Source organism: Anguilla anguilla, chromosome 2 (genome assembly GCF_013347855.1).
Source record: "Anguilla anguilla isolate fAngAng1 chromosome 2, fAngAng1.pri, whole genome shotgun sequence".
Lineage (NCBI taxonomy): Eukaryota > Metazoa > Chordata > Actinopteri > Anguilliformes > Anguillidae > Anguilla > Anguilla anguilla.
The window spans coordinates 40,260,350-40,276,843 of NC_049202.1; the positions used below are offsets into that span (position 1 = coordinate 40,260,350).

The following is a 16,494-nucleotide window of genomic DNA, read 5'->3' on the forward strand; positions in this document are numbered from 1 at the left end:
TTTCACACCAATATTCTTCTCTTATCCCCCCACCCCCAACCTTATCTCTACAGTCATGCTACCAATGGCCATGGAAGCTCCCCTGTTGCTTAGCAACAAGCCACGAGGATTTCGAAAGAGAGCATATACAGATGTAATATTTAACACTTTTTATGGTTGTGTGAATGCGCATGTGTGTGCTTTAGCATCGATCAAGCTCACTGTCTGAGTGTTATTGCTAAAGCAATCTTTGGTCGACGGGGTTAGTCAGTGGGTACAGTCTATTTTGACCTCTATTTGTCAAACTCCAGGACACCTCAGTGATAAGAATGATAAAATGTATATGGTTTTCTTATCTTCACCCAGTCACCCTGTTGAACTTTCTCCATTGGTAAAGCAATACATTCAACTGAGAGCATGAAAAGACACATTGTTAGCCATAATCAGACTTAATTAATTGAGTTTACTACAGTTCAGGTTCAATTTCATGCATATAATTTCTCTTTCAGTATCACAATGATCTGACTGGTGCGCACCATAATGTGTCTCCTGTCCTCTCTGTAACTCTCCTGTTCTAAGCTACATCTGTCCCTCCCTCTCTTTTTCTTACTCTTTCTCTCTCTTATTCTATCTCCCATTACTCTAGACAGAGGGTGTGTTTAAGAGTTATTGGTGCATTAGGTAGCTTATTATAAATGCATAATGCCTATTAGAAAGGGAGTAATATTAAAAGTGGCAGAGGCAAAAATACTTTTATACAGCCAGACAAGGCTTACATACTGCAAACACAAGCTTAGAAAGACTCACTCACTTTCATAGACAGATGAACACAGGCATTCATTTCCATATAGAGTAAACAGCATCTCAAACACATTCATGCATTTATGCGCACAACCACTCATAGTTACACATGCATACATGTATTACTACATACTATATATATATATATATATATATATATATATACGAATACATTATGGACAACTTGTTTCCATGGTGACAAGGAAGTTGATGAGAAAAGAGGCAATGTCATTGTAATCAATTTGTTGTCTGTCTGTGTCAGTGTCAATGTCACTGTCACTCTGAATGGTGTGACTCCCACCCCTTACAAAGTGATGTTTCAGTGAGAAGTAGCTCTTCCAACCAATAATTGCCCTGTCAATATTACAGTCAATCAGAGGGTAGTCATTCAGAGTATCAGTCAAGAGTCAATTATAGTATATGGACAATCATTTATTCATTTATTTTGCAGGTCCTCGGTCCATGTGCATTGATCAGTCGAATTACACAGCATTTCAGATTTAAGTTATTACTTTTGGGCAAACTGCTCAGAAAATGTTTTTAATGAACAACACATGTAGATAGATAGGGAGTCAGAGAGAGGATGGGGGAAAGGGAGGGGTAGTGAGAATGAGATCAAAAACAAATAAATACCCCCAGAAATAGTGAGTGTGCGCATGTGCACATGAGAGAGAGAGAGAGAGAGAGAGAGAGATATGCAGAGAAAGAGCAGTAATAAAATCCCTGTGGCACAGGAAGACAGAGCTTGTGCGTGGGAGGGATTGAGAGAAACGAACAAAACATGAGAGAGGGTTGTAGAAATTTTAAGGAAGAGGACTGCAAGTTCAAATACTCTTATGAGGAACATCCTCACTGTGTTTTTAGAACACTGACTTATTTTAAACTCTTGACAGACAGCCACTTTGAGAGGGGGTGGTAAGGGTTGAAGAGATAAGGAAGAAAGTAAGATAACAGTGAGAGGGAGAGAATTATTTCCCTCCATGAAGGAAAGGACAAGAGGAAGGGTGTGTTTGGTCATGTCCATTATTGACAGAGGTGTCATTAGAATAATTATACAGAGAAAGAGAGGGAGAGGGGAATACTGGCACATAGAATGTTACACTACATTAACACTGCACTCGTGCTTAGAGAGAGTGAGAGAGATAAAGGGAAAGACAGAACACACATGAGAGATAAAGATAGAGGGAAAAGAGAGAGAGAGAGAGAGAGAGAGAGAGAGAGAGCAGCTGTCTAGGGTGGGAGGGGTTTTAATGCAACACATACACTCTAACTGGACACTGTTGTCCATTAACACTGACAAAGAGATTTAATGCAAACAGACCAAAAGGGTGTTACAGAAATGGGAAATGCTGCATTGGAAATGAGGGGGAGTGTGTGTGAGTGTGTGTGTGTGTGTGTGTGTGTGTGTGTGAGAGAGAGAGAGAGAGAGAGAGAGAGAGAGGGAGAGAGACTGAGTGAGGGAGGGATAGGGAGAGAGGGTGGGGGTGAGAAAGACAGAGGAAAGCTACAGCAGTCACATACATACAACAGACTCTCAAGGAAAAATCTACTCACTCTTTCTCTCTTTATATCTCCCTTCTCTGGGTCAATGTATCTTCTATACTTCTAATCATCTGTCTCCCATCATTGCTTCTTTCCTCCTTTCTTTTTTCCTTCTCAGATTTAAACTTAGTATTGATACTATTGATCTTTTTAATGAATTCTTAACACAGCCCCCCCCCTTTCATTCTTCCCCCTCTTTCTCCCTTCCTTTCTGCCTCTCCTTCTCCCTCTCTTTTTCACCACCTGTTAGTGCAGACCCCTTGCTCTGGGATTCATTTGCTTATGAGGGAGTTGTACACTCACGCTATCACAAAGGTAAGAAGGAAAATCTTTCTAGAAATATTCTATTATTAATCACTTCTTCTGCTTATTTTCATTGTCCTCTCTGTGTTCTGTCATTCTTAATTTGTATGCCTCCATATGCTCTTACCCTTTTCCCCAATGATCATGGCTTATTTCATTGCCTACCTATCTCTCATCCCTCTCTCCTCTCTTTTATTATGTCTCCATCTTTCTCTCTTACTCTGTCTCTCCTCTTCAGCATCCATAGTGTCCATGCATGCTGAATGAATACCTACATTTTTCTTAGTATCAGTGTCAGTTTGTCCTGCCAATCTATGTATAGACTGCATAACACACTCACCACCTTGCTCTGTGAATCTAATGTACTGTTGCAAATATCAGCCTTGTTTACCCACAGAAAGAAATGTCATGAGTGCAAAAATGCATGAATCCACACAGGAAACACACACACACTCACAAACACTTGTGTGCACACACGCGCACACACATACACACACACATACAAGCACACAATAACATATGAACACAAAAACACATTCACCTCAACTAATTTATTTGCACAGATCTAACTGGCTGTGGAATTACAATGAATATTTAATCAAACTACATATCATTATTTATATAGTACACCATTTGGTTTAGGCTATGCTAGTGTATGTCTGTATCATGAAGCAGAACAGTGAGTGACAGAGCACAAGAGTGAAAGAGGGACAGAATCACTGAAAACCAAGAGATGAAGAAAAAGATGGAAAGAAGGAGGGAAAAGTATCGAAGACAGGGAAAGCAACAGAGCGTGAGACAAAAATGTTATTCAGACTGAAAGAACTAGCTGGACAGAGCGGAGGATGAGAGTTAACCAAGTGGATAAATCTTACATAATTTTTAACATAGTCTGCTGTGACATTCCATTGCATACTCAAGCTGGAATTCAAAATCACATCAAGTAGCAAGTATTCCAAAACACTTGAGCTGAAAACATATGGGAAATGTTTGTTAAATTTGGACTGAAAATTTTATACTTCATTTCAGCATCATGTGACTGGAAAAAAATTAAGAATGGTTTCAATGATTTTTAGTCAGTAGTAACAACTGATTAGTGATGATGATGCCAAAGATTTACTACTACTAAGGGTGACGATGATTATTCTCAGTGTTTTGAAATCACTATTTTTGGAGCTGGAAAGTATGGCAGATATTTTCACTGCCATAACCCCTAACCGTTTTAAACAATATCTTTTCTTTATTCCACCCATGTTATCCATCTATTTGTTCATCACACAATATTTAATGTTGCCAGTAACACATATATTTTGACGGCTCTCAAGACAATGTAGATGTCTGATAGAATAGAATGCTGTTGCCGTTATGCAGGAGTTGCAACATTAGAGCACTTCTTTCTTACTAACCAGACTCAGCTGAATGAGTTATTTTTGATTCTCTTTCATTTTTCCTATGCCATTGTTTATGAATGAATGTTTTTACAGAATGGCATAGATTTTTTAATTTATAAGCTCTCTGTGCAGGAACAAATCTGAGTTTGCATGCATTACATTTCAGTGTAAAATTAGAAACAACAGCGTGAGCATGCATGAACACTGACACAGAACTCGAAATAACCAGAAGTACATTTCAGTACAGACTGGAACAGATATCAAGAAAAGGAAAATGTTGATTCCAGGCCAGATCAGCAGAAATATTGTGGATACAACAGACGATGAAGTTCGTTGTAAATTACAGTTGGATTTCAGTAACTAGAAATTTATAATGCGTTTGTACAAATCAAAACTGTCAGTGATGTTTCTTCTAAAATGCATATTAAAACATCACAAGGATGATCTTTTTTCCATTTGAGAAGCATAGCCATATCAAGGGGGCTATCTAGAGGTTTGTCCAGCTGAATCACTGTTTCACAGTATACACAGTAAAGTCACACATGGTATGGTATGGAACAGTGTCAGTGTTGATTGGCCGCAGCATTGGTGATGGAAGGAGGGCTGGGTTATTCAGCAGTGGCTGGCAGCACAAACAATATGGGGCACTAGGCTTACTTGAGCTTTACTGGACTGAGAGAGGCTGTTGCCATGAAAGGATAAGCATACAATTTATCATTTGTCCTAGTGTAAAACTGTCTTTAGTGCTAGTGTAAAAATGTGTTTTAGGTTGAAAATAACTATTGGCACATTTGCAATGAAACATGTGATCAAGGAGCTGTACTGTTCAAACATATTTCCAGGATTTTCACAGATTCCCAGGTATCCATTACTACAAAATTCAAATGATGAATGATCTGGATGACATAGAAATTGCATAGTCATTTTTAAACATAAATATATAAAGACCTTGTGACCTATGGTCATTTCCTCATTTTTCTAGAATGGTATTAGTGTCACTTGTTTTTATACCATTTTTATTTTCTAATTTAATGATCATTTTTGGCTATCATTTCCTGATGGATTACTTTGTAAATTACTTCGGAAATAAAATATGATGCTCTCTATATTGCAAAATTTCCAAAGACAGTGGTAAAAGGTTTCACTTTTAAAAATGAATGTCATATAATGTTGGTCTAGTGAGTTAACATCTTCATCCATGACACTTTTTATTTTCATTGTTATAATTTACTCTGAACCACAAACTACATTCATGAACTCTGTTCAGGTACTGGCTCTGCCTTCTTCTCTATCAGTTCTGTATTAAATAAACACAATTCCCTGCCTATCAGATCACCATGAACTTAATCCTCTCTCTCACCACCAGCTCTATGACGGTGCGCAAGGGAAAGAAACTGACCATCTCCATCCAGGAACACATGGCCATCGACGTCTGTCCTGGCCCCATCCGGCCAATCAGACAGATCTCCGCTTACTTTCCACGCCTCTCTCCCACCTCCTCAATCTCTGAGCCCCTCTCCCCTAATCCAGCTGGCTTTCCATCGGCCCTCAGCCCAGGGGGTGGGGCCTCGATGGCAAGTAGTGGTGGCCTGTTGTCTCCTGTGTTGCCAGGAGCAACAGGGGGAGGGGGTGGTGGAGGTGGCACGCTGTCTTTGATGAGCAGTGTGGATACGTCCATTGAGGTTGACAGCTGTGACAGTGATGACAGTAGTGAGTCTTGCCAATTATTATTGTTTCACTCTAGAAGTGTTCCAACCACGAAGTTGAAAGTGTTTTTGAAGTTCTTATTTTGTGATAAGCTGAGATTCTTGAAGCATCAAATTAATAGCCGATTTGGGGGCAATTCTCTCTTGATATTCAAAGTATTAGAATGGAATTTATGTGCAAAACCCCAATGACTATATTATCATGCCAGAGAAGCATGGCATAAAGTAATTACACATTATTTCCTGCTTGTTCATTACCAAAGAAAACACCACGACTGCTTCACCAGATGCTTTCAATTCAGCACAATATGTGAAAACTGTGGGTATGAGGTTATATCAGTATATCGAATTTAAACCCAGATGCTTCTTTATTGCTACAGCTAGAGGGAAAGATGCACATAAATGAAAATGGCTGGCATAAGCAAAATTTACAGGGATTCTGCGGAGGCAATTATGTGAAAGAATTCAATTATAATAAACAGTGTCTTTTGTACTACTCCTACTGTCACCATGGGATTCCAGTGGCACTGAAGTGCAGTGACATTAACACCATTTGTACAGAAACCCATACGTATTCATGGACCAAACTCTCACATTTGTCGCTTGAGTCTGGTATGGGCACACAATATAAAAGAAATACATTTCCACAGCTTAGCTTTGGTTTTGGTAATTGTAGATTTTACAAAACCAAACCGAAGAATCCAATATAAAAATGCTATCTTGAATATTGTACGAATTATTCAAGATTCACTGTTATTAAAAAGTGTTATGCATTTCTTGTTTGTAAGAAATCTGTTTTCTTACAAAATATACATTGTTTTTATTTTTAAATTGCTCATCTTGGATATTTCATATAACTGATAAATGATTATATGAAATACTCAAAAATTAAATTTTAACAGGCAAGACATTCCAGAAAGCAAATGATTTCAGGCCGAACATGGCGAAGTTTAGGCACTTAAGGGTTAGTTATTGTGGGATAGAAATGGCCCAAATGCCCACCATATCTGAGACATGGTCTCATCAAGGTTGAGTTATGGCTGCGTTCTGGCAACCAGATTCTTGTATGTAAAAAATCTTGAAATGACATTGTCAAATCATTGTCATAGGTGTTGAAAAGGCACTAATTCAGGTATATATCAGAAATAGCTCTATTTTTTGGTTTGAGGTTGCAACCAAGCAAGATGTATTCTGTGTTCTGAACAGAGCAGATATATTCATCAAAGGAAATAGTTATTAAATTCCCCATAACAGGTATATATTAATGAAATAAGGCAAAGGCCCATTACACTTCTCTCCATATAAATTCTTTTTCATTAATGTTCATTTTTCAAGATGTGGCAAAGCAGTTTTCTCAGAATGAGCTGTGTGGGTTGTCAGGTCTGTTTCAGCGATGTCCTCAAACACAAAGCAGATGAAATTACATTGTGTTGTATTTCAGCTTCTCTTGGTACTCTGGAGTTTGATCTGCTGTATGAGAGGGCCGCCAGTTCTCTGCACTGCACTGTGATCAGAGCTAAGGTACCTGTCTCAGCTGCTGTCTGCACTCTCAGTGTCTCCTTGTCTAACACGAGTCCCTGTCCTGCAACGGGCAAAAAAGAACGTCCATCTTTCACTGCCAGTCCGCTTACCTTGTCTCTAGTCACCCATTCTTTCCACAGATTATATTACCTGTTTTATGCTCTTAGTAAGTATTTCTGAACCTCACAAAGAAAGTGGTCGTGAACGATTTACATCAGTACTTCAAGTTCCATGAGCTTCTTGTATTTGTTCTTGTTTCAGCACCTGCCTGAAATCAGTATACGTTTTTATCACCCACACACTTGGTGCAGTACACTGTGCATGCTTAAAGACTCTGTCTCTCTTTCTTTTTCTATGTGCTGCCCAGGGTCTAAAGCCAATGGATTTCAATGGTTTAGCTGATCCCTATGTCAAATTGCACCTGCTTCCTGGAGCCTGCAAGGTGAATTTCCCTGTTATTATTAGAAACAGTGGGTTACCACTGGTGGCAGTGTCACAATCATTATCATACTGTGCTACTCTGCCAACTCTCCCAGGCAAATAAGCTGAAGACCAAGATTGTGCGCAACACTCTGAACCCAGTGTGGAATGAGACTCTGACCTACTGCGGCATCACTGAGGAGGACATGTACAGAAAGACACTGAGGTATTTGATTGGCTCCGTTTGTGAGTTCATGTCACAGTCTCAAAATATTTTTGCCTCTCACTCTCTCTTTCTGTCTCTCTCTCTCTCATACATACACACACACACACACACGCACAAACACAAGTACACACATATTCTTTCTTTATCCCTGCCTCTCTTTCCCCCTGCTGGAGTGACAGATTGAGGTCAGTGTAACTTCCTGGGGTATTTAATTTTAGTGAGCCCCCAAGAGGTAAAATATCAAAATACATTTGTGTGTGTGTGGGAAAAAAATGGTTAAAATGTGTGTGAAAGGTGAATAGAATATAATAGAATAGAATGGAATAGAATAGAATAAAATAGAATAGAACTGAACTGAAAATGTGTATGGGTCCTCAAGGGAAAAACAAACAAACAACACATTCAATTAAACCTGCATCACTTCAATTTAATGAATTAATGAATTTGTAATCAAATATATTACAATCTGTGCACAGCTATATGAGTCTATATCCTCTGATTTGAATTTGTGTCTTTGAATGTGGTTAGAATACGTATTGACATGTGTAGTGGTTTATCTTTTTGTATGTTTGTGTCTATCCATTTTATATCTGAATGCTGGTCCCATCACAATATCCTCTGAAAAACAATGTACCTTTGAATTAAACCAAATTTGGCTTCATCAAATTTTTTGCCTCTGCAGGACCAAAGCACTTAAATGTCATCCATTTCAGTAATATGAAAATTATAATGTATGCCGCAAGAATCATTTTCAGAGAGGTCTCCCTCCATTGAACGTTTCACTAGACGTACTGTATGCATCATCATTGCATGTGCTGTTGGATTGCTCTCAGAAGGAGAGGGGTAGTGCTAAAATGAGTGTTAACAGGACTACAAAAAGTAAATTACCCCGATGCTAAATTACTATTGATTGGTTTCCCAGGGCAACAACATCAATCCTCAGCACTTTTACAAGTTCCAGTCTTGAATGTAGTGGTTGACAGGAGGTAATTTGGCCATTTAGGTCCTTGGTCATAGACTCACACTGGAGTCACGGAGTGCTGATTTCCTGCTACCCAACCTGCTGTGTGGTTTCAAAGGCCACACCCCTCAATGGCCTTTCATTTCGCAGCTGTGACTTAACCGTCTTTGGCACATACAAGGGTCTCATACTACCTCTTCTTTTTGCCAATGATGGAATAGCTTTACTTATCACAGTGCACAAAATGTGTATCTATGGGACCTCCTCTGTAAAACAAGGTCAACTAAATAATCTGCTATGTTAACATGAAAATTTAATTGATTTATATTAATTTATAATTAATGACTAATGCAATAAAAGTCTGTAATATTATAATTAAGTCCAATAATACCCTGGAGCCCTTTCACTTTGCTTCGTACATCACTGCTAACATCCAGCTCAGTACATTGGCTAGTCAGTGATACAGTGCTGTATTAACCTAGCATTCTGCATGTTCCCTCTGTCAATCACCGTAGCATCCAATCTGTTGATGCTAATAAGGCTTTAATCCCCCACCCCTATCCACCTGACATGTACATTGCTACAATGCCATGGTAATGCCAATGTCACATTAAATTCCAGAAGGTCACAGAGACACTGGGACAGCTTTATGCGTTAGCCTGCATTTAGTATTCCATTGTGTCACTGTGCATGGTGTACTGAATTTTCTGCTCCTTCTCTTCCTCTCTCAGGGTGTCAGTCTGTGATGAGGACAAGCTGACCCACAACGAGTTTATAGGGGAGTCACGGGTGGCACTGCGTCGAGTGAAGCCAGACCAGACCAAACACTACAACATCTGTCTCGAGCACCCCCCTCCGGTAAAAGTGAGCGACAGTGCAGAGGAGGGCAACATGGTTTACAGTAGATGGGGGAATGCTCCTCTGTTGAGCTGTGACCAGTGTGTTGGCTTGACACTGTGACCTCTGCTTGCTCTCTTAGACACTTCATGTCCTGCTATTAAACATAAGTCAGTGGCTCATTCTCTTTACTGGAACCTTTCTGCAGTGATTTGCATTTACATTTCTTTGTTCAGCTATAAAAACTAAAAACTGGAAAGGTGTGTTTGTCAAGCAAACACATTATACCCTATTCGTATGCTTCTATTATGACCAAGAATACCATACTAGTCTTATCTATCATCTTAAAAACTGGGTTGGTCTCACTGGTAATGCACTAAACTGGTTTGAATCATACATAGCTAGGAGAAAATATTTTGTTAGTTTAGATGACTGTGTGTCAAAGGTACATGGAAGTACATGTGGTGTTCCACAAGGGTCCATTCTTGGCCCACTCATATTCTCCTTATATATGCTTCCATTGGGTAAAATCATTTGTAAATATGGTGTCCACTTTCACAGCTATGCAGATGACATGCAGCTATGTATCTCTGCTTCACCAAATGACCCTGATGCCATTACTCCTTTGATGAGCTGTTTAGCTAGTATTCTCAAATTGAATGAGATAAAACTGAAATTCTACTCATCAAGGAAATAGAAAGAAAGATAAAATATGTATCAAACTTGGACATCTAACTGCTCAAGTCAAATTAGAAGTAAGAAATCTTGGTGTCACTTGACACTGAACTAAGTTTCAAGCTTCACATTGACTATGTAACCACTGTGTCAGGCTTTTCCTCGCTCTGCAAGAAGCTAAAAAGCTGACATATGGATTTGTTTTTAGTCACCTAGATTATTGCAATGCACTGTTGACTGATTGATAGATTGCAACCTGCACAAAATGCTGCTGCTGGGATTTTAACAAAAACAAGGAAATCTGAACACATCACTCCTGTTATGTCCTCTTTATAGAGGCTCCCAGCATCTTTCAGGATTGATTTTAAAGCACTTTTACTGGTTTACAAAGCTCTTAATGGTTTAGCACCATCAACATTTTCTGATTACCTGTCAGCATATGTTCCAAGCTCAACACTTAGATCATCAGCTGCTGGCTCACTCAACATTCCAGAAATGAAGCATAACAAATCCGGTGAAGCGGCAATTTGTCTTTATGCCTCAGGGGCTTGGACTGCATTACCAGTTGTTATGCATCAGGCAAACACTTTGCACAATTTTGAGCAACAGCTCAAGAACCATTTTTTAAAATCCTGCGTTCAACTGACTTTCTTTTTAATTATTATTTATTTTATTTTATTATTTAGTTTTTACTCTTTAGTTTTACTGTTTTAATGATATATGCCTTTATTATATGCTTAAATTTTCACATTCTTAATGTTTCTTACATATTTTATTCTGTCATTCTATGCTTGCTATGTTTTATCTTTTTTTCAATTCAAGCACTTCGAGCTGTATTTTAATGTATAAAAGGTGCTTTATAAATAAAGCTATTATTATTATTACTTTTATTATTATTGCTATTATTATTATTAGTAGTAGTAGTAGTAGTAGTAGTAGTAGTGGTAGTAGGATTAGTATTAATATTAGTATTACCACCTCCTCAAGCTTGTTGTTGTAGTTTGTAGGTAGAGCTCTTTGATACCTCATATAAGAATCTTGATCACGGCACTCTTTTCTGTTTGGCCTGTAGGGATGTCTGCCAAGTAGTGAGATGAATGAACAAAGGAACTCACTTGCTCTCTCTCTCTCTCTCTCTCTCTCTCTCTCTCGCCTTCCCTTCTCTCTTCCTCAGCTGCCCTCCCCCTCTGCTATGAGTGCAGCACTCAGAGGGATCTCCTGCTACCTGAAAGAGGTAACACTCTCACCCTTGTCTGCACACAAAACCTGCCCGTCTGTCTACACTTTGGACCTTTCCCAATCATGTCTGCGTCTTTACAACTTTTTCCACGCCTGTTCATGTTTTCATTTTTGGCTCGCTTGTTTTTCTATGCCTCTGAGTGTCTTTCTGCAGATCTGAATGGATCCCATTGGCTCTGTATCTGTATTTATATAGTAAAAAACACATCTGCTAAAAATGCTTGTGCTTCAATTTAAAAGTCAGGATCCAGATCAATTTACTGAAGGTGGTAATACATCAGATTCCAAGATTTTTACATATCAATAATACAATACTGGATGGCTGTGTGAAGTAGTTGCTAGCAATATTTTTGTGTACACATTTGTTTCCATTAAATTTGTCAATTGTTAACATCATTCTTGCTGTCATTCATTGTCATCATTGTCTGTTTTGTTGATTTGTTTTACTCACATAAACAAAGATCCGGTCAGATTCACAAATAGCCTCGATGGATTACTTTATAGACTCAGTGTTAAAATGGTTTATATGGTGCAGATAGCATTTGCAATACGCAGCATGAACTGTGCTTGGTATTTTTTCTCAGTGGATCTACCCCTTGGTGAGGTCATACAGACTGTGAAGGATAGAGAGGCAGAGGGAGTGAGAGTGAGGGTTAATCAGTAGTTGGACACTGAATGCACAGCATCAATACTAATGAGGCTGAGATGTGTGCCACAGAATAAAGGACGGATAGATGTAGTGAGTGCCTGTGCACACGGAGAAGAAAAGCAGAGCAGGAGGCAGGATTCAAATATTGATTTTGTTGTATGGAGTGTTACCGATTGACTGTAGATAAGAGAGAATGAGAGATAGCAATAGAGAGTGAAAGCAAAGCAATGAGGAAAAGTAGAAAGACAGATAAATGTAATTATTGTCTATACACACACACACACGCACACACTGGAACATTGCATCTGGACCCCCAAGCTGACTCACTGTGTATGCCAATATCTGACACTGTGCCTCTCTGTTGTTTTAGTGACACCATTAATTTGCAATAACATATTGCATTGCACTATAAATGTCTGCATCTCTATCAGTGATTTACCGCTATGTTTATGCTGTGTTGTCATTCATTTCCACTTGCATTATTTGAATGTAAATCTATATAGAAAGCATGGTCTGATCATTAGTCTTGAAGGCTGCTCAAAAGTCACCCCCCCCCCCCCATCCATCCTTCTGTTTCCATCACAGTGGGAAAGTGAGCAGCAGAGGAGTCTGGAAGAGAGGGGACGCCTCCTTCTCTCCCTGCAGTTCCTGTGTGCATCCAGCGAGGGAGACAATGACGGACAGCCCGCAGAGGGGAGGCGCAATGGGCTGTGTGTAGGGGTCCGCCGCTGCGCACACCTGGCCGCCATGGATGTCAATGGCTTTTCTGACCCCTATGTCAAAACGTGAGCAGGGATGTGGGGAGCAGGGGAGGTGGGGGACTGGGGAAGTGCAGGAGCGATGAACCATAGATAAGACATCAGAGAGGTATGGGTAGGAAAGAGCTTGGCTAGAATGCACTGTGTGAGAATGACGGACAGCACAGCCACATTGATATGTGAAGTAAGGGTGTGCAGACGTGGGCTAAGAGTATTGGAAGAAGGACATTGAGACAAAGACAGCGTCTCATGATGGGGGAGGGGTGGCGAGGGAAAACAGTCACAAAGATCTGGAGGGATTCCAAGGCAATATGTCACTGAATTAAAGTCAGTGAAAGTGACAGGAACTGTAAACCAGATAAAAGAGCTGGACATTTAGACCTATGTCTTACCAATTTCCTGCAAACTACATCTCTCTCTGTTTCTCTCTCTCATCCTCTCTCCCTGCTCTGTTCTCAAAATAAATATCCCTAACCAGCTATTTCCCTCCGGCTACAAAAATAAAAATGGTACACAAATAGGCAAAATCCCACACCCCCACACCATCTAGACACGCATATGTATATCTCCCACTCTCAGCTCTTCTCTTTTTCATGGTACGTTTGATCAAAGTCAGGCCACTCTCTAGGGTGTTTGTGTTTGTGTGTGCGTGCATGCACACCCGTGTATGTGTGTGTGTGTGGACTCACTTCGTCTTCCCACTGTATAACAGCAGGATAACTCTTCTCTTCAGGTACCTGAAGCCAGACCTGCACAAGAAATCAAAACATAAAACTGCCGTCATAAAAAAGACCCTGAACCCAGAATTTAATGAGGTACTCCACTGTGCCTATTATTAATAATCACAATGTATACACTCTGTTAACTTTATAATTATCTATGAACAAGTACAGATAATCAAATCAATCTACTGTGTTCTAGTTTAATCTACTGTTTTCACAGTCCTTCAATTTTCTTAATTCTAAATTGTATTTCAGTTATTAAAAAAATAAAAATATAAATAAATATATAATAACAAAGGTGTAATTGTATTTTATATTTACCAAAATCAACCAACCAATCTATTTATCTATTTATCATTTTTCTTTCTTTCTTTCTTTCTTTCTTTCCTCATTTTCTGACTGTGTGGCAAAATGCAACCATGCCTATACAGCATTAATATACATGACCTGTGAAACAGTCATCATCACAGAGTTCAGTGTTTGCTCACACAGCATGTCTGTAATTTCCCTCAAGCTTTTTGTTCCTTATTTTCTCCTCCATTTCATCTCTCCCTTTCCCCCAACAGGAGTTCTTTTATGAGATTTCTTTCTCAGATCTGTCCAGTAAGACGCTAGAAGTCACTGTTTGGGACTATGACCTAGGGAAGTCCAATGACTTCATCGGTGAGTTTCTCTTCTCCTTGATTCTCTTCTGTGGACAATTGTCTGGTTATTGTTTGTGTTCCATGCATGGTAATGCTGCAGTTGCTATCACAATAATCATGAGGAATTGTATGGTAACTGATGTTATGCATCCATGACAGGTGGGGTGTCTTTGGGCTGTCACTCACAAGGAGATGCACTCCGCCATTGGGTGGACTGTTTGAAGAACAAAGGCAAGAAGGTGGAGAGATGGCACACACTGACCAATGAGCTACCGGGATCAATTTACCATGACTAACATGGCTGAAGGCACTGTATGACTCTTGTCTGCAGCGCCTTTCATAGGTTGGACAGCTGATGAGCATGAAACAAAACAACTGGTGGACTGAAAGCGGTAGGGTAATCTGTACAGGGATTCATTTTATGTGATCATAGTAGAGTGCAATCTTTATATTGTGCATCCTGCCCCATTACCATTCAATCCTTTTGCTTATTGGTTTTTCTTTATCCAACATCTTGCATCTTGCAATTCCCCTCACTACCTACAGTAGTTATTTCGTTTTTCTCTTACGTGCAATAATATATGATTGAACAATGCTTCCAAAATAATTCTAAGTGGTCTTAAAATTAAATATATTGTTATTAAGACAAATTACCATGAAAAGCTGCCCATATTTGGTAATCTGTTTATTAATAATAACAATTATAAAAATTTGTTCTTCCATGTTGAGTGTTTCTATGTGAAATCTTGAAAAATAACTTTGCATGTTAAAATATTACAACTGTGTTATGTCTTCCTATTCCCTACTCCCAGCCCATGTACACATTTTCTTTAGAGCAAGCTGTGAGCACACCCCACAATGTCTTTCGCAGATGATAGCAGGACATACACCACTATGTATTTTGATAGCGTCTGTATTCCTGTCATGTCAGATAAACTTTTTAGGACTTATCAAAAGAAAATGAAGTGACATCTGTGACAGCTTATTAAGGACTGCGTACAATGGTTTTGAGAAGTCTCTGCTAATTAGCTATGAAATGCTCTAAACAGTTATGACATGTAATATTTCTTATGCACAAGACATTTGCGGGAAAGATTTCAAACCTATTCTGGTCTGTCTACCTCCCATTTTATCCTCTTCTCCTCTCCCTCTCTCAGTTCTAATTGCTTGCACTATTGTTCAGAGTATTGGTGTAAATATTTACATATTAATGAAGTTCTGATTTTCATGTTTATGCCATTATTTAAATCAGTACATTAACTATGTAATATATTATTATTTATTTCTTTATGTTAGCATTTGTATAGCGAGATACTCATCCTCACAGAATGTTATTTACTTAATTCAGCTATTGATTTATTTTTGTTGTAGATTGACAGACATTTTAATGTGAACTTCAGTTTTCATGCTGTGCCTGTACAGAGAGAGGAGGTGCTCTTTTTTCAGTGTCAGTGCTGCATGTTGTTCTTCAGTGATGTTACTGTATATACCGTCTCTCTCACTCTGGCTGTGTCACGACTAAACAGCATGTCTGATTGTATGAGTGTGGATTTATAATGTTGAATAAGTGTTCCTATTGCTCCGGTTTTATTCTGTTCCTGCAGTGGTGCAGGGAAAAATGTAATGTTTATATTTATATCAGGTGTTTATGTACATTATCAAATACATTTGGAATGCAAGAACCTTGCTATAAACTCTGTGTGTGGTTACTCTGACCTCCAGCATGACTACAATGCAAAACAGGAATGACTTTAAACCATGAATTTCCCCTTAAAGCCAAAAGAAACACTCATGAATAATAATGATCAGGCAAACAAAAATATCCTGAATTTTAAGTAACATTATTCTAACTCCATGGCAGAAGTGCAGACACTATTATTATATCTGATACAATTATCAACATGAATAGTTTTTGTGTAAGAGGAAAGCAAATGGGAGAACCATGTTGTTCTGAGTCTTCAGTTCGATGATGATGATGATCATCATCATCGTTATTATTATTGTTGGTGTTATTATTAGATATAAGCTATTTAGATGCATTTGTCCTGGGCATATGGCTGATACACTTTAAAATGCAAAATAACAAAACAAATAAACAACAAGCTACAGTAGTCTTTTAT

General features: G+C 38.8%; 1 protein-coding gene across 1 annotated transcript; it reads left to right on the forward strand.

Annotated features, from left to right (window-relative positions):
• The first annotated feature begins 1,992 nt into the window (after positions 1-1,992).
• On the forward strand, positions 1,993-16,060 carry LOC118220241 (double C2-like domain-containing protein alpha). The gene is made up of 11 exons (XM_035404008.1): positions 1,993-2,637; positions 5,383-5,726; positions 7,164-7,243; positions 7,611-7,685; positions 7,780-7,889; positions 9,582-9,708; positions 11,537-11,596; positions 12,836-13,035; positions 13,742-13,823; positions 14,297-14,393; positions 14,534-16,060. Exons 2-11 carry the CDS (start codon positions 5,387-5,389, stop codon positions 14,668-14,670), a joined length of 1,308 nt encoding a protein of 435 aa, XP_035259899.1. The 5' UTR covers positions 1,993-2,637; positions 5,383-5,386; the 3' UTR covers positions 14,671-16,060.
• Positions 16,061-16,494: the final 434 nt, after the last annotated feature.

What these genes read in the sequence shown, in the direction of transcription:
- LOC118220241 (XM_035404008.1), top strand. Translation starts at nt 5,387, where the DNA reads ATGACGGTGCGCAAGGGAAAGAAACTGACCATCTCCATCCAGGAACAC. An exon ending in ATGTACAGAAAGACACTGAG is followed by an intron (nt 7,890 to 9,581) that starts GTATTTGATTGG and finishes TTCCTCTCTCAG; the next exon opens with GGTGTCAGTCTGTGATGAGG. An exon ending in TCTGACCCCTATGTCAAAAC is followed by an intron (nt 13,036 to 13,741) that starts GTGAGCAGGGAT and finishes TCTTCTCTTCAG; the next exon opens with GTACCTGAAGCCAGACCTGC.